This window comes from Hyperolius riggenbachi, chromosome 10, assembly GCF_040937935.1.
Source record: "Hyperolius riggenbachi isolate aHypRig1 chromosome 10, aHypRig1.pri, whole genome shotgun sequence".
NCBI lineage: Eukaryota > Metazoa > Chordata > Amphibia > Anura > Hyperoliidae > Hyperolius > Hyperolius riggenbachi.
This window is the reverse complement of record NC_090655.1, coordinates 43,443,577-43,470,341: the sequence shown is the minus strand read 5'-3', so window position 1 is coordinate 43,470,341 and position 26,765 is coordinate 43,443,577. Positions and strand designations below refer to the sequence as shown.

The window sequence follows — 26,765 nt, the reverse complement described above, 5'->3', positions numbered from 1 at the left end:
CAGAGGATCTTCAAACCCTAGTCCACGCCTTCATCACATCACGGCTGGACTACTGCAATGCCCTTTATGCTGGCCTCCCCAAAAAGGACCTGCGTCGCCTGCAATTAGTGCAGAATGCTGCTGCCAGATTGCTAACAAACCAGCCTCGCCACTGTCACATTACACCGATCCTTCGCTCACTGCACTGGCTACCAGTAGAATGGAGAATACTCTTCAAGATTGGACTGCTGACATTCAAATCCCTGCACAATCTGGGCCCTGGATACATGAAGGACTTGCTGAAGCTGCACCACACCTCTCACAACCTCAGATCAGCAAGTTCTATAAACTTGGTCACTCCCAGAGTGCACCTCAAAAAATCTGGAGACAGAGCCTTCTGTCATGCTGCCCCTACTCTTTGGAACTCCCTACCACACCCAGTAAAGACAGCACCATCCCTGGAGCTATTCAAATCCAGACTGAAAAGCCACCTGTTTAGCCTGGCATTTCCAGATTTATAAAATTCTTCCTCTGTACCACGATGGTCGGAGCCATGCTTATGCGCTTTGAGTCCCACGGGAGAAAAGCGCTTTACAAATGTTATTTGTTGTTGTTGTTGTTGTTGATAACTAACCCTAACTGACCACCCACCTGTGCCTAACCTTAAAGGACACATCCGAGCAATTAGGAAAAAAAAAAAGAAGATCTACTTACCCAGGTCTTGTTAACTCTAGTTACCCGAAGCTTCAGAGAGCCCCTGCGATCACAGAGCCCTCGAGGCCACGTGAGCGCGCAGGCCTGGCAAGGTCGGCATTTGAAACGTAGGGGATCCCGGGACACCGGATTGGCGGCGAGGGACATATCAGCTGCCAGGGGCCAAAGAATGCCCTGGGACTGGGTAAGTAGATTTTTTTTTTTAATTGTTAGGATCAGTCCTTTAATGCTTCCCCCCACTGCAAGCCTTTTGATATATCAGGGAGGTTTGGTCGCTGCCATAGGCACCCACACTAATTGCGTCTATAAGAGGAAATTTTCCCGCCTTCGACACTCACATCTCCCCATTCCCTAACAGTCAATTCATGTGGGCCTCTCTGGCTGCTCCCAAAATTCCATGGTTGCCCAAAATTCACTGGCGACCAAATTTCTTGTTACCGGGCGGCAGTGTATATATCATGTGCAGCAGATGCACATACAATGGAAGACTTCCAAGCCTCAGGAAACCATGGGACAACTTCAGATATCACTTTTTCAGGTACCGAACAACTGAAATAAAATGTATCTGGAAAGAGATCAGAAGGCACAGGTACTTTTACAACACATCGATTGAGTTATAGTTTAAATGACCTGAGTTTGAGTGGATTACGAGTTTTCATTATAAACTACAGAACAATATTTTGTATAAACAGCAGCTGTAAGAACATATAAATAAAACCAAGCATTTTATGGCAAATATTTTCACCGGAGAAAATCAGAAAACAAAGTCTGTCCTCTGTGGAAACGGAAGAATTGAATTGGCCTGGCCAATAGTAACCCCCATTATTCCAGCTCAGCATTTAGTTCTATATCTGTAACAACTGAAACCCTTTGCGGGGTGGTTTGTACAAATTAAATTCAGGTTGAGGAACCTGTCGTTGCTAATGGGAGTTCTTGATGGATGTCCCTCCAGGAAGGTGAAAACTGTTCTTGTTGGCTGTCCCTCCAGGAAGGTGAAAACTGTTCTTGTTGGGTGTCCCTCCAGGAAGGTGAAAACTGTACTCATTGATGACAACTGAAGCATTCTTCAACATCTCATAAAACATGGACAATGTTTTCTGGTAAAGGTCTCTGTTGAGGACAAAAGATCGAAAGAGATTGAGAGGTTCCACTAGGCGGAAGTGTTCCGGGATGTTGACAGAGTTCGGAAGTTTGGGATTTCCAATCATAAAGTGTTGGAGCTTTTTCTCCAGCAGACATTTTTCCAGGTGCTTGAACATGTCCCGCAACCTCTCCTCCAGCATGACGTTGCACCAATCATAGCAGGCCCGGGTGAGCAGAAGGTGCAAGAGAACAGTCTTTAGGTGATAACTTGTGAGGCCACTAGGACCAGTTAGGTGACTCTGTTTGGAATGAAGAAAAGTCATAATCTGTAGGCAACTAAGGTGGCATGAACTGTCTGGTAAGCTTTTAGCAAACTCCTTAAGAAACCTTCTCTCATACACTGCAAAAGACAAGTTCCAGTAAATGCTGGAAGATGCTTCTTCTGACCCATTGTTATTGGGGAAATGAGAAATAAAGTAGAGATCAGAGTCTTCATACTGAACCACTGGACTAATATTGAAGCTGATGACTTTCCCAGATTTGAATTTGACTCTCAAAGCTCCAGGAGAGTCCAAATGGCTGAAAGTGAGTTCAAATTCATACTTGTGGGATATCCTGCCCCAGGCCTTGGTTATAGACCTCTGGAACCATTTCATGACCTGGTCGGTGGCCAGGTGGTTGCTGTTCTTGGCACACAGTAAATTGACATCTTTGATTACTTTCTTCTTGTTGTTGGGGTTGTGTAGAAGGCAGAGCATATCTTCTCCAAGTTTCTTCTTGTCACAGACACAACCTGATTCGTCATCGGGTCCACGGACATGAATTTCACCATAATTTTGCTGGTTGGGGGCAATGGGAGGTTGGCAGCGAAAATGGTAGGGTTCCGGAGGAGCAAACGGTACAATCAAATCACAGATCAACGGCTTGTTGACTCTCCAGTTTTCATACATACTTCCAATGCAGATGCTGTCTTCAACTTCCATATCAGTATCACGGTTACAGACACTCCTTAGAGCCTCCAACAAGTCGTCAGCAAAACCTTCTACAAACTCTTTAGTACGAGCCACATCATTGGTAGTTGTTCGAATGTACTGATCATGAAATATGGCCAACTTTGCCTTGCTTGGAAACGGAGCACCATGGCAGCTGCTTCCGATGAATGCAAGGTCATCCTCTTCTTTTGGTGGTTCATGAGAATTGTTGGAATCTAGAAAATCCTGCCGCCACACCTCAATCATCAGGAAGATGATCATGGACATGACACTCCAGAAGTCCCACAAGGACCCGTCCTCTGTTGTCTTGCTGTCGGCATTGGTTTCGTCTTCTTGGGTCGTCTCCGAGTGAGAGAGAAGCTGCTCGAGTTCCAACTGCTGAAGCTTTAGATTTTCCTCTCTTTCCTTTAGCTTTTGAGCAATCACTTCTTCGGGGACAGTGGAGCCATTGTTTGGGAAGAGAAGCGGGTGGTTGACGATGGCCGTGATGACCACAAGGCAAACCTTGAAAATCCCAGCTTGCATTGTGGTTCTGAAAGGCAAAAAAATAAAGAGTTAAAAGGGTGTCTGCAACATGCATACCAACAATATATTTGAGGACATATTTTCAGTTAGTCAGTTTCAGAGGTAAAAGTACCCTGACTTTATCAAGCTGGAAAGAAAGGGGGAGAACCGAGAGCCCGATATGGTGTAGTATGTTAATGAGGTGATGTCTGATGCAAACACACACAATGGTTATACTCACAAGGACGGGTCGCCTCCAAGGCAACCACTGGATAAGCAGGCGGGGAGAATTGTAACCTGACCCCACTCAGGGTTAAGAAGTCGCTCTCTGTAGATAGAAGGAGATGGGGATACACCCCTCCACCCGGGGTGGACTCAACAATTATGTGGTATAACAACAGAGGCGCCAAAGAGAGTAAAATTTGTTAAAATTGTTAAAAAGGGGGAAGTGGGTGGACTCACCTCCCTTCTGAAAAAATGGCCAGACAACGGGCAGGTTACTTCAAGTTTAAAGTAACATTTATTATGAGCTCCAAAAGTGCAACGCGTTTCACGGGTAACAGTCCCGCTTCTTCAGGCAAACAATTTTTGGAGGGAGCAAAGTCGGGTCTACAGAGGCGCTATATCTGGCTCTTGACCCGACTTTGCTCCCTCCACAAATTGTTTGCCTGAAGAAGCAGGACTGTTACCCGTGAAACGCGTTGCACTTTTGGAGCTCATAATAAAATGTTACTTTAAACTTGAAGTAACCTGCCTGTTGTCTGGCCATTTTTTCAGAACTAATTTTACTCTACTTGGCGCCTCTGTTATACCACATGCCTGACTTTATCAAGGCAGTAATATCAGCATGGCCTTTATTCTTTATAAAGACACTTCCTGAAAAAGATTTATATAAAGATGCTGGCCAGCCTCCCTGCTCACTGCACACTTTTTTTGGCAGTTGGACAGAGCAATTGAATTGCCATTCACTAAGTGCTTTTAAAAATAAAGAAAACCCTGAGAACACCCCCCTATGAGAAGATGGGCTAGTCCAAAATCTGTCGGTAACCTCAGAATTCTACTACTTACTGTAAGTTACAGCAACATAGGAGAAAAGTAATTTATGACTCATTTTACTCAGGAAGAAATGGACTTCTTATTTTATGTGTTTACAAGTATTTTAAATGTTACGATTTCTGCAACAGTGGTCCTTTAAATAGGTTGACAGTTTTCAGAATGTGCACTTTACAGACATACCTCTCAGCGACAACTGTGCAGCTCGTCCTGTAATATGGAAAGGGGAGAGGATAACAAGTGACAGTCGCACTCATTTAGTGATTGCAGAAAAACTATCAGCAATGTCACAGGACAGCTGCACCGGTGCTAGGTTTTAGACAAACATGAATGAGTGTGATGACAAAAATCTGTCTTTAGGGCCCTTTTCCACCAGCGCGTTTGCGCTGGCTGAATCGCAAAGTCGCGAACCGCTAGCGATTTTACAATCGCTACGGTTTGCTTTTTAACATAGGAATCGCGGTAGGTCATTTCCACTACCGCGATTCGTTTTTTTACGCGAACGCGCGGCGGAGCGATATTTGCCGCGATTTTGCTATGCAGTGCATAGCATAGCAAAATCGCGGCCGCAAAACGTCGGGGAATCGCCGGTTTTGCGATTCAGCAATCGCTAGCGTTCAGCGTGAACGCTAGCGACTGCAGGTGGAAAAGGGCCCTTACAGTCACAGAAGGGTGCTTTCTTATCAGTTCAGTGTTTGCTGAAGGGAAATAAAATTCTGACCTCTAAAGGTATGTACACACACACAATTAAAGTTGTCAGCAGGGATTGGGGTGCAATTTAGTGTACCTGTAGGAGAAAAAGGTGCCCTAAATGGATACTCACCTGAATAGAGGGAAGAGACTGGTTAAAGTGAACCTCCAGACTAAAAATCGACTCAGCAGCACTGAAAAGGCTTTGTGTTTCTTCAGTTTCACAGCATCAGAACTTTGTTTCTCTTATACAAACCTCATTTTTACCTGCACAAAAGAAAACTGCCCGGGCTTTTTCCCCCTGATGCTGTGCAAAGCATGATGGGATTTCTGATTTTGTTTTTATCGTTCTGCTGTTTTGGTGCAATTTTTTTTTTTTTTTACATTTTGAATTTGACATTTGAAGCCTAGCGTGTGCAGCTGGGAGGGGTAATCAGGACACAAGACAGTTGGAACTGTGTCTCCTGCTCCTTGTCACCTCCTTTCAACCAAAAAGATGGCTGCCCCTATGACAAAGATGGCAGCCCCCATGAATCACAAACATTTGCCTGTTCTTTTAAAACAGGGTGGGTAAGAGATTATATTACCTATCTATTGTAATTAACATAACTAATGTAACTTGATGACAGTATGTTTGTTTAGGCTGAAGTTCCCCTTTAATCTAGAGGCCTCCCCTATCATACTCCACCTAGCCATTCCAACGTTGTCCGCGCATGTGCAGTAGCACGAACCTAATTGGGCATCAGCAGAAAAAGCAAAACCTGGTCAGGCCTATGCTACTGCACACGTGCAAGCCATCTGCACAAGTAGCACGGACCTGATCGGCCTTGGCTTTTCCACCTAAGCCCGAGCGGGTCCGTGCTACTGCACAAGCTCAGTGCGGCCACAAGCTTTGTGGAACGACCTGGCGGAGGACGAAGGGGAAAACCTCTGAAGGATGTCCCGAGATAAGTATATAGCTTATTAGTTTTAATTTAATGGCTGCCTGTGCTGAGTGCCACCTAGCGGGTGCATCAGAGATGGATGAACCTCCTGATCAGCTTGTCGTTTCTACACAGAGAATACAACAATAGTAAACTGGACCTCTCTGTCTAATCTACTGATTTATGTGAATAGTTTATGATTAGGAGAAGGCGTACTGTCAGCTGAGTGTGGTGTCAGGTGGCTCTGCAGGTTTAGGTGCTGATCCTGATTGGTGGGGTTCCCCTCCAGTGCTGTGTTCTCTGTCAGCTGATGTAGAGAGCCGTGCTACGCCCAGCGTTTCCTAAGAGCTCACTGTACACATAACAACAGCTTCTCCCTCCGTCTCTAGGAAGGGCGAGGCCACACTATCTGCATAACACACCTGGCAGACAGGCAGCCAGACACACATCCATGTTCCAGGGCTGGGCTGCTCTTCAGTTCTATAATTAGTCATCAGACTCCTTCATGGCTTTTTTATTTTCTTCCAATCATACATCATTACTTTCCTAGGAGTTTAGAATCAGGATAATACCATTTATTGGTTAACTTGGAGATGAATAAACCTTTATTCCTGCAAGCCTTTATTCCTGCAAGTCCGACCAAGGCTTATTATTAGTGGAAAGGTTACGGTTTATTCATCTCTAAGTTAGCCAATAAATGGTATCATCCTGATTCAAAACTCCTTGAATTTACTTATGGTTAACACAGTACAATACTCTACTGCTTCTACTTTATCAAAAGTCTTGTTTATATATAAATTTACCACTATGGCAATTTATTATTGCAAGGTCAGTTTGCAATGTTATATAAAATTAAGGTGCGTACACACGTCCAACTTTACGCCTGACTGCTGTGTAAACTGGTTGTTTGAAGTCGTTCAGACGTCATGTACACTGACCAACAAAGCAGCCGATATGCTAGTTTACATGTCGTTTAACCAACTTGATAATGGACAATGGACTGGATACAACAATGGACTAAATTAAATGACTCATCAAACGACTTGTTTGAACGTCTATTAGTTGGACAAATGACTAAAAGTCATTTGTACACATGTACGGACCTAACGGTAGCCATACACTGGTCGATTTGCCATCAGATTCGACCAACAGATAGATCCCTCTCTGATCGAATCTGATCAGAGAGGGATCGTATGGCTGCCTTTACTGCAAACAGATTGTGAATCGATTTCAGCCTGAAACCAATTCACCATCTGCTGAGCTGCCGCTGTCGCCTGCCCCCCCGCATACATTACCTGAAGCCTGGTCCCGGACATCTTCTCCGCATCAGCTCCCGGCTGGCATCTTCTCCCACCACCTTCCGCATCACGACATCCGGCATCCGCGTATAACTTTCTGTCACTCCAGTGACAGCAGAAGTTCAAATAGAGCGCCCTCTATTTGTACTTCCGCTGTCACTGCAGTGACACAGGAAGTTATACACGGATGCCGCCGGATGCCTGCCGTGATGCGGAGAAAATGCCAGCCGGGAGGTGATGCGGAGAAGATGCCCGGGACCAGGCTTCAGGTAATGTATACATGCATCGACCGTACGCCGCTAGCGACGTGCTCCCTACCCGCGGGCGATCGACGGTAATTTCCCGCACGGAGCGATTAATCTATTTCGGGACGAAATAGTTTGAAGTTTAGCGTGAACGATGTGACGGCAGATTCGATTCCAGTGATCGAATCTGCTGTCGAATGGCGGGTAATCGGCTAGTGTATGGCCGGCTTTACAGTCGTTTGAAAGACAGTTGGTCCAACGGATCCACTAAGCTGATCAGGCAAACCAGCTGTTATCAGTCACTCGGCAGTGCGTACACACGTCCAACTTGTCGTTCAAACGACAAGTCGGACAACAAGTTGTTCGAAAAAGTTGGACCTGTGTACGTACTTTTAGGCATTTACATAGTACTGAGATCCGCTGCAGCACTTTACAGAGTTCATAGTCATGTCACTGACTGTCCAGACAGAACGTCAAAATCTAATCCCTACCATATATTATGTATTTAAGTAGCACTAAAGTCTTCTGCAGCACAGTTACTGAGTGAATCACCCGAATGGCCTCAGAAGAGCTTACAATCTAATCCCTAAAGCAAACCTGTAACTTTAAAGGACAACTGAAACAAGAGTACATAGTCATGTCACTGATGTGGAGGCTGCCATATTTATTTCCTTTTAAGCTACACCAGTTGCCTGGCTGTCCTGCTGATCCTCTGCCTCTAATAGTTTTAGCCATAGACTCTGAACAGTTATGCAGCCAAATTTTAGGCCGAAACTGGTCGCATGTATGGATCGGACATTGCTGCAAGATGTAGGGCTGACCTGCTCAATTGGTAAAGCATACCTCCCAACTTTTTGAGATGAGAAAGAGGGACACTTAAGCCACACCCCTAGTCACGCATATCATAAAGATTTCATAAGAAAAATATGTGGTTTTATAATTCAAACCACACTGGTCCTCTCTATCCTGATTCATTTTCCTTCATATTAAAATTTTAAAATTAGTAATTTATCAATTTAAAGGATGGGAATAAAGTTTAGAGACAAACACATTTTTAGTAGAGAAATATATATATTTACATAGAAAGAGGGACAAAGTCCTGAAAGAGGGACAAATGAGGAGGAAAGAGGGACACGGCTCCCAAAGAGGGACAGTTGGAGCTAAGGGTAGGGCAGCAGGGTGACGTAGTGGTTAGCGCTCTCGCCTTGCAGCGCTGGGTCTCTGGTTCGAATCCCAGCTAGGGCAACATCTGCAAGGAGTTTGTATGTTCTCCCTGCGTCTGTGTGGGTTTCCTCCGGGTACTCCGGTTTCCTCAAACATCCCAAAAACATACAGATAAGTTAATTGGCTTCACCCTAAATTGGCCCTAGACCAGTGATGGCTAACCTTGGCACTCCAGCTGTGACAAAACTACAAATCCCATCATGCCTCTGCCTCCCCGAGTTATGCTTAGAGCTTTCAGAGTATTGCAATGCCTCATGGGACTTGTAGTTCCACCACAGCTGGAGTGCCAAGGTTAGCCATCACTGCCCTAGACTATGATACGTGCACTACACGATATAGACATATGACTATGGTAGGGATTAGATTGTGAGCCCCTCTGAGGGACAGTTAGTGACAAGACAATATATAATCTGTTCAGCACTGCGTAATATGTCGGCGCTATACAAATACTTAAAATAAAATAAATAATAACAATAAGGGTAAAGTAGGAATGTAAGTAATCTAATAACTATAGTAATCATTAGAGTATGAGCTCCTCTGAAGACAGTCAGTGACACGACTATGTACTCTGTAAAGTGCTGCAGAAGATGTCACACTAAATAACAATAATAATAATAAGTATGTCTCTGTACAATTAGTACACCACACGGGCACACTGTGCACTGCAGTGGTTCTGGATGTGTCTCGGCCTTTCAGGAACATGAAGTCATGATTGTCCTATTCACCAGTGATGCATCATGGGAGATGTGTCTTGCTCACCTCACATAAAGATGAATAATTACAAAGCTCTTCTGTTTTAAGAAGGCAAATTGATGTTTAGTGTTCAGTAATCAGGGTAATAAGCAGAAGCAATGGATGTGGCACAGTTCTGATTGCTGGCTGCTCCTCTCTGCCACGCTCTGCCCATCACCTGCAGCAACTCATTATGCAGACAGGAGTGTCTATTACATGCTGGAGAGCAAAACTGAAGGCACATATTGACAACAGGCCAGCACACAGCAAAGTCACTGTGGGAATGCTTAAAGGACAACTGAAGGGAGAAGAATATGGGTGCTGCCATATTTATTTCCTTTAAAGAGAACCCGAGGTGTGTTTAAAGAATGTTATCTGCATACAGAGGCTGGATCTGCCTATACAGCCCAGCCTCAGTTGCTATCCCAAACCCCCCTAAGGTCCCCCTGCACTCTGCAATCCCTCATAAATCACAGCCGTGCTGTGAGGTTGTGTTTACATCTGTAGTGTCAGTCTCAGCTGCTCCCCCGCCTCCTGCATAGCTCCGGTCCCTGCCCCCGTCCCTTCCCTCCAATCAGCAGGGAGGGAAGGGATGCAGGCGGGGACTGGAGTTCTGCAGGAGGCGGGGAGAGCAGCAGACTGACACTATAGAGATAAAAACAGCCTCACAGCACGGCTGTGATTTATGAGTAATTGCAGAGTGCAGGGGGACCTTAGGGGGGTTTGGGATAGCAACAGAGGCTGGGCTGTATAGGCAGATCCAGCCTCTGTATGCAGATAATATTTTTCAAACCCACCTCGGGTTCTCTTTAAAACAATACCAGTTGCCTGGCAGCCTGCTGGTGTATTTGATTGCAGTAGTGTCTGAATAACACCAAAACAAGCATGTTTCTGGTATTATTCAGACACTACTGCAGCCAAATACAGCTAATCCAGTCAGATCTGACAATGATATCAGAAACACCTGATCTGCTGCATGCTTGTTCAGGGTCTATGGCTAAAAGTATTAGAGGCAGAATATCAGCAGGACACATCCAGGCAACTGGCATTGCTTAAAAAGTAAATAAATATGGCAGCCTTCAAAGCCCTCTTCCTTCAGTTGTTTTTTAAAAGGACAAGTGAAGGAAGAGTTATATGGAGGCAGTTGCAAAGTCACTGACAAAATAGTGTGCAAGTGAGTAGGGAGGCCGGCTGGTATCTTACTATTTTAGCAGTTAAACTGCTGTTCATAAAATGCTGTTGAAAACAAAGAAAACTATGAAATTCCCTATGAGGAGATGGACCGGCCCAAAACCTGTCGTTTCTGCCAGATTTTAACTGCCTCTTTTTTGTGACAGTGGTCCTGTAAAGAAAAACATTTATTTGTTACAGCTGATACAAATCCTGCAATAAATCTGCAGTGTGTATACTTCCTGCTTTCATGGAAGCAGACATATTAACATCCTGTGCTTTCAAATGAGTTTATCTGCCATATCTGCCATGGCAGTCAGCTGACACAGCTAAGAGATCACATTACAATTTGTGATTAGTCACATATGAGGGGGAATTAAACAGGCTAAACTCTCTAAATACATGCAGGGTGCATTTCTGTTTTCCTTCTGTCCTGTGCAAGAGTTCAAGTCCACTTTAATATATGCCATTCAAAATCCAAATCTGCTAATTATCTGAGATACTGCAGACTCTGATTGAAAATACATCATATACACCTGCTTAACAAAACCAAGAATTCCCCAAACAATCTTTTTCAAGCTTCATTAGCCCTTAAAGAAAATCTGTAATGAAAAAACTCCCCTGGGGGGTACTCACCTCGGGTGGGGGAAGCCTCCGGATCCTATTGAGGCTTCCCCCGTCCTCCTCGGTCCCACGGCGGCAGCGAAAATCCTCCCGGAATGGCGGCGATCGGCTGTCGGATTTGCCGCCTGTACATTCCGGGGGCTACAGCAAGACCACCGTGGGACACAGGAGGACGGGGGAAGCCTCGATAGGGTCCAGAGGCTTCCCCCTACCGAGGTGAGTACCCCCCAGGGGAGTTTTTTTTCAGTACAGGTTTTCTTTAAAGAAGACCTGTAACTAAACAAAGTTCCCCTGGGGGTACTCACCTCAGTAGGGGGAAGCCTCTGGACCCTATCGAGGCTTCCCCGTCCTCATCAGTCCCACGGCGGTCTCGCTGTGCCCCTCTGAACAGCGGGGATGTAAATATTTACCTTCCCGGCTCCAGCGCAGGCGCCGTATCGGCTCTCCGCTCAGAGATAGGCGGAAATAGCCAATCGCTGTCGGTCCGCTCTACTGCGCAGACGCTAGTCTCCTGCTCCTGCACAGTAGAGCGGACCCGATGGAGATCGGCTATTTCCACCTATCTCCGTGCTGACAGCCACAATAGCGCCCCCGCTGGAGCCAGGGAAGGTAAATAAATCATCCCTTGACAGGCTTGTCGGAGGAGGATTGCTGGAGGCTTCGGGGGAGCCAGCGCTGGACTGCCTGCAGCTACAGGGGAGGGGGAAGCCTCATTGGGACCCTGAGGCTTTCCCCTCCAGAGGTGAGTACCCCCCAGGGGATTTTTTCTTTTGTTACAGGTTCTCTTTAAGCCTGGTACACACTTTCACACTACATAGATGTGGTAAAATTGATCAGAGATTGGCCAATCATGATTGAAAGTGTGTACCAGACTTTATTTCACTTTTTCTCCTAAAGCCTCCTACACACTTTCAATTATGATTGGCCAATCACTGACCAATTTTACCACCTCCAGGAATTATGAGGATTAACAGATATTGAATAGTGTAAGGAGGTGGTAAAATTGGTCAGCGATTGGCCAATCATAATTGAAAGTGTGTAATAGGCTTACGTTTTCTCCTAGGAGATACTTTTTCATCTTCTGCTTATAATCACTTTTAGTACTTTATAATTGAAAAAAGTAGCACAAAGTAGAAGGAAAGTGACACCTGAACTGGAGATATGGAGGCTGTCATATTTGTTTCCTTATAAACAATGCACATTGCCTGCCTGTCCTGCTGATCCTCTGCCTCTAATGCTTTAAGCCATAGACCCTGAACAAGCATGCAGATCAGAGGTTTCTGACTGAAGTCTGACTAAATTAGCTTTGCGCTTGTTTCACGGGTGTGATTCAGACACTACTGCAGCCAAAGAGATCAGCAGGACTGCCAGGCAACTGGTATTGTTTGAAACTAAATAAAAATATCCCTCTTTGTTCGGGTGTCCTTTAAAGTGAACTTGAGGTGAAAGTTATATGGAGGCTGCCACGTCTTTTACCTTTTAAGCAATACCAGTGGCCTGGCTGTCCTGCTGATCCTTTGCCTCTAATACTTTTAGCCATAGCCCCTGAACAAGCATGCAGCAGATCAGGTGTCTCTGACAGTGTCAGATTTGACGAGATTAGCTGCATGCTTGTTTCTTGTGTGATGCAGACACTACTGCAGCCAAATAGATCAGCAGGACATCCTGCTGGTATTGCTTAAAAGGGAAAAAATATGACACCCTCCATAGTCTTCTCACTTCTTTTTAAGGAGTCGGAATATAATACAGGAAAACGCTTAGGAGAAAAAACGAAATGAATAAGTGCCATGATGTACAGCCAGATCACATGTAAATGCGTAGAGTCAGTCACTTCCTACACGGAAGACTGCAGCAGGAGGAGAGAGACTGTGTACAGAAGAGCAAAGCTCTGAATATGGAATCGTCAGAGATATCAGAATCTGCAGAGTGATTCATCAGCACAGTACCCACAAATCCCTGTGGGTGGAGTCACCCTTTAAGTCAAACATACAGAAGTCCTGATTATTATTATTATTATTATATTACAGCATTGTGACATGCTGACCCCCCGCCAGAGTCCTACCTGCTCCGCGCTGCCTGTCTGCAGAGTCCGCACGTGAGGCTCCCAACTGCTCCCCGTAACAGAGCAATTATCAGGGCGGAGTCACCTCCACCCAGACATACAGAGAGCTTCTGCCCTTCTGGAAGTTCCAGCTGATCTCACCTTCCATGCCAACCCCGAGCCTGCGCTGTGCAAGTGACATTACACCCTGCAGAAAGGTATACCGAGGAGTGATCCCCTCAGCTGACAGATTACCCCCTCCCCGTGTTCATATTCAAGCACTGAGACATGCCTACATTAGGTTTGGCGTCAGGGCTTTTCTATGCATACAGAAGTAGTTTTTTTGTTCCTGAACAGATTTTCCAGACAGTAATTACAGCTTATAGTGTAACCTGGAGTGACACGTGGCGTGATGAGATAAACATATGATCATAGACTACTAATCCTGCTTAGAACTTGTCTGCGTTCAATTTGCAAGAGTGAATGGTCTGACTGCAGCAGCACTCCTGAAAACTAATTAGGGGTCCTAAAACTTCTGTGTGGCTGTGCCAACACTTCTGGTAACAATGAAACACTCAACAGGTCATCATTTCTCTGTGTGGGAGCTGAACAATGAAACACTCAATAGGTCATCATTTCTCTGTATGGGAGCTGAACAATGAAACACTCAACAGGTCATCATTTCTCTGTATGGGAGCTGAACAATGAAACACTCAACAGGTCATCATTTCTCTGTATGGGAGCTGAACAATGAAACACTCAACAGGTCATCATTTCTCTGTGTGGGAGCTGAACAATGAAACACTCAATAGGTCATCATTTCTCTGTATGGGAGCTGAACAATGAAACACTCAACAGGTCATCATTTCTCTGTATGGGAGCTGAACAATGAAACACTCAACAGGTCATCATTTCTCTGTATGGGAGCTGAACAATGAAACACTCAACAGGTCATCATTTCTCTGTGTGGGAGCTGAACAATGAAACACTCAATAGGTCATCATGTCTCTGTATGGGAGCTGAACAATGAAACACTCAATAGGTCATCATGTCTCTGTGTGGGAGCTGAACAATGAAACACTCAATAGGTCATCATTTCTCTGTGTGGGAGCTAAACAATGAAACACTCAATAGGTCATCATGTCTCTGTATGGGAGCTGAACAATGAAACACTCAATAGGTCATCATTTCTCTGTGTGGGAGCTGAACAATGAAACACTCAATAGGTCATCATTTCTCTGTATGGGAGCTGAACAATGAAACACTCAATAGGTCATCATTTCTCTGTGTGGGAGCTGAACAAAGATCTGTCTATTGGTCGGCCATACGCCAAAATGGCTAGATGTATAGGCACCCTAAAGAGAACCTGTATAAAAAGGGGGGGGGATGCCTCAGGGTCCCAATGAGGCTTCCTCCATCCCATTAGCTGCAGGCAATCCAGCGCTGGCTTCCCCGAAGCCTCCCGCGATCCTCCCCCGACAAGGCTTGATAGATTTACCTTGTCGGGATCCAGCGCAGGCGCAGTAGCGGCTCTTTCTTCGGGCTAGGCGGAATTTGCCGAGCCTGATTGATCCGCTCCACTGCACAGGCACAAACAGACTCGCGCTTGCACAGTAGAGCAGATCGATTGGGGTGTCTCTAGGCTACAACCACGTGATGTATACTGTTTCTATGGAGACAGGATGATGACACCAAGGCCAGTGCTTCCATTAAGACAAACCGGGCAATTGCTCAATGTCCTAGCGAGAGGAGTTGAGGCGTGGATTGGGTGTGACCATCACAGAGGTGACACCCAGGGGTTAACGCAGAATCAGCAACGCGGAGCACAATACATCACATGAGTTACGCTGCTCCTTTCTTCCTCAGTGGGCTCTTTGCTTACCGCAACGATATCTGTGACCCAACGCCATGTTACACCAGTGTATGCCATTTCAGATTGGTCCAATTTCAGCAGGAAATGCATTTGATTGGCCAAATACTGATCTGCATACAATTTGCATGAAATCTGCATGCAACCGAAAATTATTAGCATCTCATTGAAGATCTCTGAAGTTTCAGTGAGGTGGCGAGAGATCTGCTTCTTAGCGGATAAGGCATAGGAAATGCTGGTCAGTAGAGGACAGCGCCCCCTCTGGCTGGATCCCTGCTCTGTATTTAGGGATAGACCTCTTTTCTCCAGCACACAGGTATTGTGCAGCTCTTCTCAGTGCTCGACTTCATCTACCGTCTGCGCTGTGATGAAACCTTCCTAAGAGACCACAAATGATGCCGGCCGGCTGGACACACTGCGCAATGTGTGCTACTCCCTGTGCACATCACTTCCTTGTCTGGTCTTCTGATGACATTACCAGCACCACAGGGCAGAGACACCTGTACTTAGGCCCAGTGCACACCACAAACCTCTAGCAGATCTGCAAAACGCTAGGAGGTTTCTGAAGCAGTTTTCAGAGCGATTCTAGGCATGTTTAGAGACATTTTCTAAACATGCCTAGCGTTTTTTGGAGCGTTTTTGTGTATCAGATTACCAATATTGTTACAGTAAGCTGTTAGGGCCCATTCAAACTTGCTGATCACAAAGCGCTAGCGCTTTTGCTAGCGTTTTGCTATGGCGATTTTTTTGCGTTGACTGCAAAAAAAATCATCATTCACACTTGTCGATTTTTTTAGCGATCGCGTTTAGCACTTCTATAGCACTGAAACGCGATCGCCGGGAAATTGGCTGAAAATGGTGCAGGTTACGCGTTTGCGTTTAGCATTTTTGGGCGATTTGCGGCGATTAGCGCAGAGGATCAGCAGGACAGCCAGGCAATGTGCATTGTTTAAAAGAAAATAAATATGGCAGCCTCCATATCCCTCTCATCTCGGGTTCTCTTTAAAGGAAACCTAAGGTAAGTAAATTGCCCATTTACTTACCTAGGGATTCTTCCAGCCCCCTGAGGTCTTTCTGCTCCTTTGTGGTTCCTCCGGTGTCCCCCCTCCGATGTTGGATGCGCGGCCCCATGACGCACACATTCTCTATCACGCTTCCACGCCAAGGATCACTCTGCGTTTGTGCAGTAGGCAAAAATTGCTACTGGGCATGTGCAGAACACTCCCGGCTATGGGGGCGGGGTAGGGGGGGCGCATGGTCAGAGCCACTCATGCGCAGTGGCCGTCTGATTACGGATGGGAGCAGCGGAGGAGCGGCTGAGCGCAGAATGGCGGCGAGGGACCAGGAAGACTCCAGGGTGCTGGTAGAAGCCCCAGGTAAGTAAATGGGCAATTTTTTGTTTTTAAATATATTACAATTTACGTTACGTACTGATCGCTTTATTTTGTGAATAATAATGTTTTACAAACGGTAAGGGATAACATTTTGAATAATGTTTTAGTTAAACACGATAAATAGCATTTTTGTAAACGTTATACGTCACGGGCGCATTTTGTAAACTTAAATCATCACAAGCGCCGAATCTCCAGCACCCTTTTTTCCTGTTCAGCGCCCATCAAACGATATTTATTATAGGAGTGAATGGCGGCGCCCTTTTTGTCCGCTTGCCTTATGCACCCAAATTTCCTGCTTCTGCCAGTGTTGTGTCTGATTACGCTGCCTTTAGATTTGCGCTGCCCCGCATGCGCAGTAGACTGTGCGGCCATAGTTCCTTTTTAATTATGCTGCTGATGGTAAAATACTACATATCTCTGCTTCTTCACATCCTACACTCCCCAAATTTTCAGGGTAGGGAGGGGACCCCCCGAACTACCTCTATGCCAAATTGCAGCCCTGAGCCCTACTGGTTTCTGAGATAGGTTTCTCTAATCTATCTCCTGAACCAGCGGGTCTCTGGGGCTGCAATTTGGCATAGAGGTCGTTCGGGGGATCCCCTTCATACCCTGAAAATTTGGTGAGTGTAAGAGGTGTGGAAGCGCAGATATTTATTATTTGACCATCAACAGCATAATTAACTTCACACTGAGCATGCGTGCTGCTCAGTGTGGAACGGAGCTTCCGGGCAGCGCAATCAGACATTACACCAGTACCACCCTCTGCTGGCCCACTCCTGGTGACCCACCTCATCTGCCTCTAAAATCAGGCCTGCCTCCAACCCACTCCCACTATGCTGCCATCACTTTCTGAACAGAGCCTCAACGTTCAAATATTCAAAGTTCAGTTGCATTGCAGAATAATTTTGCATGTCGACTCACTGCCCATCCAGTTCTATGGGCCTGTTCACAGTAAAGGCCCGTACCCACCTCGCAATTTTTACGATGATTTTCCCAGTGACCAGTCAGGGCCTACTGCGCAAGCTTGGTAATGGAGCTCACCGCGGCTGAACGGCAGACCGCGGGAGGACGGCGTGAGACGTGTTTATGGGGTGGGAGAAAGCACCAGGTAAGTATCAGAGCTTTAGTATTATTTGTCTTTGAGCCTCTTTAACCTCCTTGGCGGTAACCCCGTGTGTGACACGGGGTAAGCCGCCGGAGGGTACGCTCAGGCCCTGCCGGGCCGACTTACATAATTTTTTTTTTGCTATACGCAGCTAGCACTTTGCTAGCTGCGTGTGCATAACAATCGCCGCCGCTACCCGCCGATTCGCCACTATCCGCCCCCCCCCCCCCCCTTTCGCTGCCTGGCCAATTAGTGCCAGGCAGCGCTGAGGGGTGGATCGGAATACCCGCTGACATCATGACGTCATCGTGACCGTTGCCATGGCGATGGGGAAGCCCATACAGCGGGATTCCCTGCAGGGTAAAAGCGCCGGCGGCGATCGGAGGGGTAAGAGGGATAGCGAAGGGAGGGGGGAAGCATGTAGCTAGCACTAGGCTAGCTACATGCTTTAAAAAAAAAAAGATGTAGTTTAAAGTGGTGCACTGGCGGATTTATTGTACCGCCTGGGAGGTTAACAGATCACGTTATTCAACTCGCTGAATGCAGTCTTTGTATAAGGCCCAGTGCACACCGAGCGGTTTTTGGAGCGATCCGCCGGCCGCATCCGCCTATAAAAACGCTTGTCTAATGTATTGCAATGGGATGGTGCACACCGGCGGTTTGCGTTTTTTGCCAAGCCGCAAACGCGCCTCCTGCTGTGCGTTTGCGGTTTTCGGAAGCGTTTCGTCCTCAATGTAAAGTATAGGAAAAACGCAAACCGCTCTGAAAAACGCTACTTCAGAGCGGTTTGCCAGGCATTTTTGTTACAGTAGCTGTTCAGTAACAGCTTTTACTGTAACAATATGTGTAATCTGCTACACAAAAACGCACCCAAAACCGCTAGGTATGTTTAGAAAACCTCTCTAAACATACCTAGAATCGCTCTGAAATCAGCTCCCAAAACCGCTAGCGTATTGCGGATCTGCTAGCGGTTTTTGTATGCACTGGGCCTAAAAGTCTGTGGCCAGTCTCCATTGCAGTTCACAGTCATTGTAATGCGTGTGTTATGCAACGGACCACTGTGGACCTAGCCTCTAAGGCCTGGTGCACACCAGAGGAGTTTTTCTGAGCATTTTGAGTTTTTAAATCTGCTGCTAATGTTATCCTATGTGTCTGTGCACACTGGAGCAATGAGGTTTTGTAAAAAAAAAACCACAGCATAAGGCCCAGTGCACACCAAAACCGCTAGCAGATCCGCAATACGCTAGCGGTTTTGGGAGCTGATTTCAGAGCGATTCTAGGTATGTTTAGAGAGGTTTTCTAAACATACCTAGCGGCTTTGCGTGCGTTTTTGTGTAGCAGATTACACATATTGTTACAGTAAAAGCTGTTACTGAACAGCTACTGTAACAAAAATGCCTGGCAAACCGCTCTGAACTAGCGTTTTTCAGAGCGGTTTGCGTTTTTCCTATACTTTACATTGAGGACGAAACGCTTCCGAAAACCGCAAACGCGCAGCAGGAGGCGCGTTTGCGGCTTGGCAAAAACCGCAAACCGCCGGTGTGCACCATCCCATTTCAATACATTAGACAAGCGTTTTTAGAGGCGGATGCGGCCGGCAGATCGCTCCAAAAACCGCTCGGTGTGCACTGGGCCTTACATTGGGAAGAGCTTTTAGAGGTTTCAAAATCTCTTCCCAATGTAATGCTATGGGGTTTTTTACAAAACCTCATTGCTCCAGTGTGCACAGACACATAGAATAACATTAGCAGCAGATTTAAAAACTCAAAACGCTCAGAAAAACTCCTCTGGTGTGCACCAGGCCAAACATACATTTATTCATGAACATTATGGTACAGACCTGATCTAGAGTTCAGCTTGCCAATGTCTGTGACATGACTGTATGGATTTTGCAAAGTGCTGCAGACAATGTCAGCGCTATAGAAATCATGTATAATATTAGTGATGAAACTCACACAGCTTCACACTGTGCCGCTTGTCAGTGATTGAGGACAGGAAGAGGAGTTTGGCTGAACCTCACTTCCTGTTCTGTAACCGTTCCTGCAAATAACCTCTCAAAAGAGAAACAACTTTTTATACTAAGAAGCGGAGGTAAAGCCAGGGAGTTTGCTGAAGTGAGAGGAACATGGTGGTGCCATTGCTGGCTTTTCTGACTCTTTATAGGCTACATGCCTGGCTGTTATACTAATCCTCTTACTTAAAAAAAAAAAGAACAAACCAAAAAAAACCCAGAACAAACCAGTATGCAAATCAGGTGCTACCACTGGCTGCATGCTTATTCTAGCCTAGTGTGATCCCACTGCCTGCATGCTTGTTCCAGGTGTGACTCCACTGGCTACATTCTTGTTCCAGGTGTGACTCCACTGGCTACATTCTTGTTCCAGGTGTGACTCCACTGGCTACATGCTTGTTCCAGATGTGTCTCCACTGGCTGCAGGCTTGTTCCAGGTGTGACTCCACAGGCTGCATGCTTGTTCCAGATGTGTCTCCACTGGCTACATGCTTGTTCCAGATGTGTCTCTACTGACTGTATGCTTATTCCAGGTGTAACTGCTCTGGCTGCATGCTTGTTCCAGGTGTGACTCCGCTGGCTGCATGCTTGTTCCAGATGTGTCTCCACTGGCTACATGCTTGTTCCAGATGCGTCTCTACTGACTGTATGCTTATTCCAGGTGTAACTGCTCTGGCTGTATGCTTATTCCAGGTGTGACTCCGCTGGCTGCATGCTTGTTCCAGATGTGTCTCCACTGGCTACATGCTTGTTCCAGATGTGTCTCTACTGACTGTATGCTTATTCCAGGTGTAACTGCTCTGGCTGTATGCTTATTCCAGGTGTGACTCCGCTGGCTGCATGCTTGTTCCAGATGTGTCTCCACTGGCTACATGCTTGTTCCAGATGTGTCTCTACTGGCTGTATGCTTATTCCAGGTGTAACTGCTCTGGCTGTATGCTTATTCCAGGTGTGACTCCGCTGGCTGCATGCTTGTTCCAGATGTGTCTCCACTGGCTACATGCTTGTTCCAGATGTGTCTCTACTGGCTGTATGCTTATTCCAGGTGTGACTCCGCTGGCTGCATGCTTGTTCCAGATGTGTCTCCACTGGCTACATGCTTGTTCCAGATGTGTCTCTACTGGCTGTATGCTTATTCCAGGTGTAACTGCTCTAGCTGTATGCTTATTCCAGGTGTGACTCCGCTGGCTGCATGCTTGTTCCAGATGTGTCTCCACTGGCTACATGCTTGTTCCAGATGTGTCTCTACTGACTGTATGCTTATTCCAGGTGTGACTCCGCTGGCTGCATGCTTTTTCTTTGGCCTCAATCATTAGATGCCTTACTTGTGGCAATGTGTCCCTGCATCATATTCTTTTTGTAAAAATCTACCTAGTCTCCAGTGGGCTGGTAGCCATCGCTGACTCCAAGCAGCTGAGACACAGTATATTGTGGTGGGAGACAGACAGTCCCTGCCAGTAGACACTAGTATGAGCTTCTATTATTAGCCACAGATCGCTTCCTGAGAACAACTTCACTGACTTGTACTGCGGCCGCTGCACAGAAACTCCATCAGCAGCTGCACCAGTGAGAGACCTGCAGCAATGACAAGTCTCCTATACAAGTCCCTGGTCTGCTATAAAACTAGCCATACACACCCTGACCAGGTAAACAATCAATATGTCCCTAATGCCAACTGTTCAGCACTCGATATTAGGTCAGATCCCAGTACTTGTCTAATATTGATCACAGCGCTGCTGTCTCTCCCCCCCCCCCCCCCCCCCCATATCATCACTCCCTTAGTTCTATAAGGCTCCTTTCAGATTGTTGCAGTGCGGTTGTGATGCGATTTGGAACATTCGCACCACACATTATAGCCATGGTGCCACCGAAGAAAAAAAATGCACTTCCGGGATGATCATGGGAGACACACAGTAATGCACTGCAGGTGCATCGCAGACAGTGGGTCATTTGTTTAATGGCCACTGTGACAAGCTGCGGTGGAGGAGAGTGCCACGATACAGCTCATAGCGGTAGCCGCGCCAGTGGAATACCGTGCTCACACTATGACTGCATCGCTCGGCACATAGGAGCGCACGCTAGCTGACAGGACCCCGAACTGTGTGGGCACGCTAATAGTAACCCGCGATATGTGTCTGCCGTACATTTACCTCCGCTTCATGCACCCAGCTGAAAGATCTATAACAAAAATCAGCACTACAAATCTCTACTACAAGTCTCTGCCACAAATCTACTTAACAAGTCTATTCTACTTTACAAGCCTCTGCTACAAATCTATGTAACAAGTCTGCTACAAATCTACTTTACAAGCCTCTGCTACAAATCTGTTACAAGTCTGCTGCAAATCTATGTAACAAGACTCTGCTACAAATCTATGTAACAAGACTCTGCTACAAATCTACACTACAAGTCTCTGCCACAAATCTACTTAACAAGTCTAATCTACTTTACAAGCCTCTGCTACAAAACTGTTACAAGTCTGCTACAAATCTATGTAATACGAGTCTGCTACAAATCTATGTAATAAGACTCTGCTACAAATCTATGTAACAAGACTCTGCTACAAATCTATGTAACAAGACTCTGCTACAAATCTATGTAACAAGACTCTGCTACAAATCTATGTAACAAGACTCTGCTACAAATCTATGTAACAAGACTCTGCTACAAATCTATGTAACAAGACTCTGCTACAAATCTATGTAACAAGACTCTGCTACAAATCTATGTAACAAGACTCTGCTACAAATCTATGTAACAAGACTCTGCTACACATCTACTTAACAAGTCTCTGCCACAAATCTACTTAACAAGTCTATTCTACTTTACAAGCCTCTGCTACAAATCTATGTAACAAGACTCTGCTACAAATCTATGCTACAAGTCTCTGCTACAAATCTACGTAACAAGACTCTGCTACAAATCTCTGCTACACATCTATGTAAACAAGACTCTGCTACAAATCTACGCTACCAGTCTCTGCTACAAGTCTCTGCTACAATTCTACGCTACACAGCTCTGTTACAAGTCTGCTACAAATCTACGCTATATAGTCTCTGCTACTAGTCTCTGCTACAAGTCTACGCTACAAGTCTACGCTACAAGTCTACGCTACACATCTCTGTTACAAGTCTGCTACAAGTCTCTGCTACAAGTCTACGCTACACATCTCTGTTACAAATCTACGCTACAAGTCTCTGCTACAAGTTTCCGTTACAAAACTACATTATCAGTCTCAGGTACAAATCTATTTAACAAGTCTCTGCTACAAATCTATGTTACAAGTCTATGTTACAAATCTACTTTGCAAGTCTCTACAAATCTCTGCTACATGTCTCTTCCACAAATCTATACAAGTCTCTGTTGCAAATCTACATTACTCTTACAAATCTATGCTCCATGTCTTTGCTACAGATCTACATTACAAGTCTCTGCTGCAAATTTACTCTACAAGTCTCTGCTACAAATCTACACTACAAGTCTCTGCTACAAATCTACACTACAAGTCTCTGCTACAAATCTACACTACAAGTCTCTGCTACAAATCTACACTACAAGTCTCTGCTACAAATCTACACTACACGTCTCTGCTACAAATCTACACTACAAGTCTCTGCTACAAATCTACGTTACAAGTTTCCGTTACAAAACTACATTATCAGTCTCGGGTACAAATCTATTTAACAAGTCTCTGCTACAAATTATGTTACAGGACTCAGCAAATCTATGTCACAAGTCTATGCTACAAATCTACTTTGCAAGTCTCTAAAAATCTCTGCTACATGTCTCTTCCACAAATCTATGCAACAAGTCTCCTTTGCAAATCTACATTACAAGGCTCTTACAAATCTATGCTCCATGTCTTTGCTACAGATCTACATTACAAGTGTCTGCTGCAAATTTACACTACAAGTCTCTGCTACAAATCTACGTTAACACGCAAGTACCTGCTATAAATTTACACTACAGGTCTCTGCTACACAACTATGACTAATAGTCTATGCTACAAATTTAAGTTACATGACTACTACAAATCTATGTTACAAGTTTCCATTACAAAACTACATTATCAGTCTTTGCTACAAATCTATGTTACATGACTCAGCAAATCTATGTCACAAGACTCTACAAATCTCTGCTTTGAGTCGTATGGGAAAAAGCGCTATAGAAATGTTCTTGTCATTGTTACATGCCCATTCCTCAAATCTGTGCAACACGTCTCTGTTGCAAATCTATGTTACAAGTCCCTGCTGCTAATCTATGCTAAAAGTATCTGCTACAAATCTACATTACATGTCTCTTTTACAAATCTATGCTCCATGTTTCTGCTATTAGCAGTTGGCTGATAGTGTAATGGTTAAGGGTTCTGCCTCTGACACAGGAGACCTGGGTTCGAATCTTGGCTCTGCCTGTTCAGTAAGCCAGCACTAATTCAGTAGGAGACCTTTGGCAAGTCTCCCTTACACTGCTACTGCCAATAGAGCGCGCCCTAGTGGCTGCAGCTCTGGCGCTTTGAGTCCGCAAGGAGAAAAGCGCAATATAAATGTTATTTGTCTTGTCTTATTTGTCTTGCTACAGATCTACATTACAAGCCTCTGCTACAAACCTCTGCTACAAATCTAAGTTGCAAGCTTCTGCAATAAATCTATATTCCAAGTCTCTGCTACATCGTTTCCACAAATCTACGCTACAGGTCTTTGCCACAAATCTACACTACAAGTCTCTGCCACAAATCTACACTACGGCTGCATTTCCACTTGTGCGGTGGGAATCGTCGCGGGAAAAATTTGCATGCGGATGCAAATTTCGCATGCAGGACTATGCGAATTTTCATGCAACTTCGCATGAATGACGATGTATGCGAAGTTAACCATGGCAGTGCTGGTGTGATTTTTCCATTGTTTCTATGCAAATTCGCATATCCAAACCGCATGCGAATTTCCTATTAAATACATTGTGTGCGATTCGCATAGCGGTATGCGGTATGCGAATTCTGATGGCTCCGCCATGCGAATTTTTTCTGCACAGAAAAACGCAAATGAATCCTGACAAGTGGAAACAGTCCTATTCACTTGTATTGCTATGCGAATTCGCAAATCTACAATACAAATCTTTGCTACTAATCTACACCTACGCTTCAAGTCTCTGCTACAAATTTAAGTTACATGTATCTATGTTACAACTCCCTGCTACAAATCTACGTTACAAGTCTCAGCTAATCAAGCGCGGATCACTCCCTGTATTCCCAGCATTACAAGTCTCTGCTACAAATCTACTCTACAAGTCCACGCTACAAGTCTCTGCTACAAATCTACATCACATGTCTCTACTACAAGGCTCTGCTACAAATCTACATCACATGTCTCTACTACAAGTCTCTGTTACAAATCTACAAGTCTCTGCTACAAATCTCTGTGGGAACTGTCTTTGCTAGAACTCAGGTCTTCCTTGCAGCCAGCCACTGATCTCTCAGCACATGTCGCAGTCAGGCTCCCTGTAAAGTAGGCAGACTTTAATTGAGAAAGTTTCCTCCCTCCCTTGTTCAGTGTTATTTATAGAAGGTGTAAAGTTATAGAGAGGGGACAGAGACAGTGACATTACCTGGGCACAATGTCCCGGAGTCAGTGCATGTCCCAGAGGCGGTATGGGAAGGCTGGCAGTCACTGGGCTACCCCTGTGCCCGCTCTCCTCCTGCTCTCACTGCTTCCTGCATGTCATCACTGATGCAAGAGAAAAAAACTAGCTGAACATTTTACATGGTCCCTTCTTAAGGTGGACCAGAGAGATGTCACAGTCATGAAATACAGCACTGCTGAAACTTTACCAGAACACCCAGCAACAAGTCTCCGCTCAGAGGAAACCTGTAGTGACAGGAGTACAGAGTCTGACAAGTTCCTATTTAAATACCCTTTGTCTGTCTAGCTGATCTTTTGGCTTCAGAAATGTCACACCTAGAACACTCCCCTTAGCCAGTGATCTGTATTTTTCATTCTCGCATTTCTGATAGGAAATCGGCATTTAGGATCATAATTCAAAAATCAGGATTCTGCAGAAATTCTGCAATTTTAGACCACATCACAGGATTCCGTTTTCCCAATTTCCGATTTTTGGTCATTTTTGCATTCCCTGATGCAAAAAAATTAGAACTAAAATACCTCTCTGGAAATTGGAAAAAAAAAAAAACAGAAAACTGCATTGGCAGAAATTGGAATTTCAGTGGAATCGGACATGGGCGTCTCCGAGCATCTCTACTCACACGTGTGAGCAGGAAAGGGGCGGGGCGGCCTGATGAATTTTGCCAGGGGCACGACCTATGCAAGTTACACCCTTGCTCATATGTATTGGTCATGTGCAGTAAACTTTTTTTTATACACAGTGTAAGGGGGTGGGGCCCATTAGAAATCACAAAACGCAAACGCTAAACACTTTTTGGCCTAGTGCACACCAGAGCGGTTCGGCTGCAGTTTGTGATCCGCTTGCGGGTGCGGATCCGCTAGGGTAATGTATTTCAATGGGCTGGTACACACCAGAGCGGGAGGCGTTTTGCAGAAACGCATACTCCCGGGCTGCTGCAGATTTTGGATTGCGGATGCGTTTCTGCCTCAATGTTAAGTATAGGAAAAACGCAAACCGCTCTGAAAAACGGCACTTCAGAGCGGTTTGCCAGGCGGTTTTTTGTTACAGTAGCTGTTCAGTAACAGCTTTACTGTAACAATACATGAAATCTACTACACCAAAAACGCTACACAAAAACGCAAAACGCTAGCTGAAACGCTGCAGAAAAATAAGAAAAAGCGTTTCAAAATCTGCTAGCATTTTGCGGATCTGCTAGCAGTTTTTGGTGTGCACTAGGCCTTTGTAGTGTTTTTGGCCCAGTGCACACCAAAACCGCTAGCAGATCCGCAATACGCTAGCGGTTTTGGGAGCTGATTTCAGAGCGATTCTAGGTATGTTTAGAGAGGTTTTCTAAACATACCGGCCTGGTGCACACCAAAAAACACTAGCAGATCCGCAAAATGCTAGCAGATTTTGAAATGCTTTTTCTTCTTTTTCTGTAGCGTTTCAGCTAGCATTTTGCGGTTTTGTGAAGCGTTTTTGGTGTAGTAGATTTCA

General features: G+C 45.4%; 2 protein-coding genes across 3 annotated transcripts in view; both read right to left on the bottom strand.

Annotated features, from left to right (window-relative positions):
- Positions 1–26,765, bottom strand: part of LOC137535707 (uncharacterized) — a 213,913-nt gene that overhangs the window by 151,986 nt on the left and 35,162 nt on the right. The window lies entirely within an intron of this gene.
- On the bottom strand, positions 366–25,338 carry ITPRIP (inositol 1,4,5-trisphosphate receptor interacting protein). 2 transcript variants are annotated; one of them, XM_068257577.1, is made up of 2 exons: positions 25,254–25,338; positions 366–3,300 (listed from the first exon to the last, which is right to left on the bottom strand). In XM_068257577.1, the coding sequence occupies exon 2, from the start codon at positions 3,291–3,293 to the stop codon at positions 1,614–1,616; it is 1,680 nt and encodes a 559-aa protein (XP_068113678.1). In that variant the 5' UTR covers positions 3,294–3,300; positions 25,254–25,338; the 3' UTR covers positions 366–1,613. The 2 variants fall into 2 exon arrangements, with proteins under 2 accessions (XP_068113678.1, XP_068113679.1); XM_068257578.1 differs by lacking the exon at positions 25,254–25,338 and adding an exon at positions 13,294–13,373.

What these genes read in the sequence shown, in the direction of transcription:
- ITPRIP (XM_068257577.1), bottom strand. Translation starts at nt 3,293, where the DNA reads ATGCAAGCTGGGATTTTCAAGGTTTGCCTTGTGGTCATCACGGCCATC.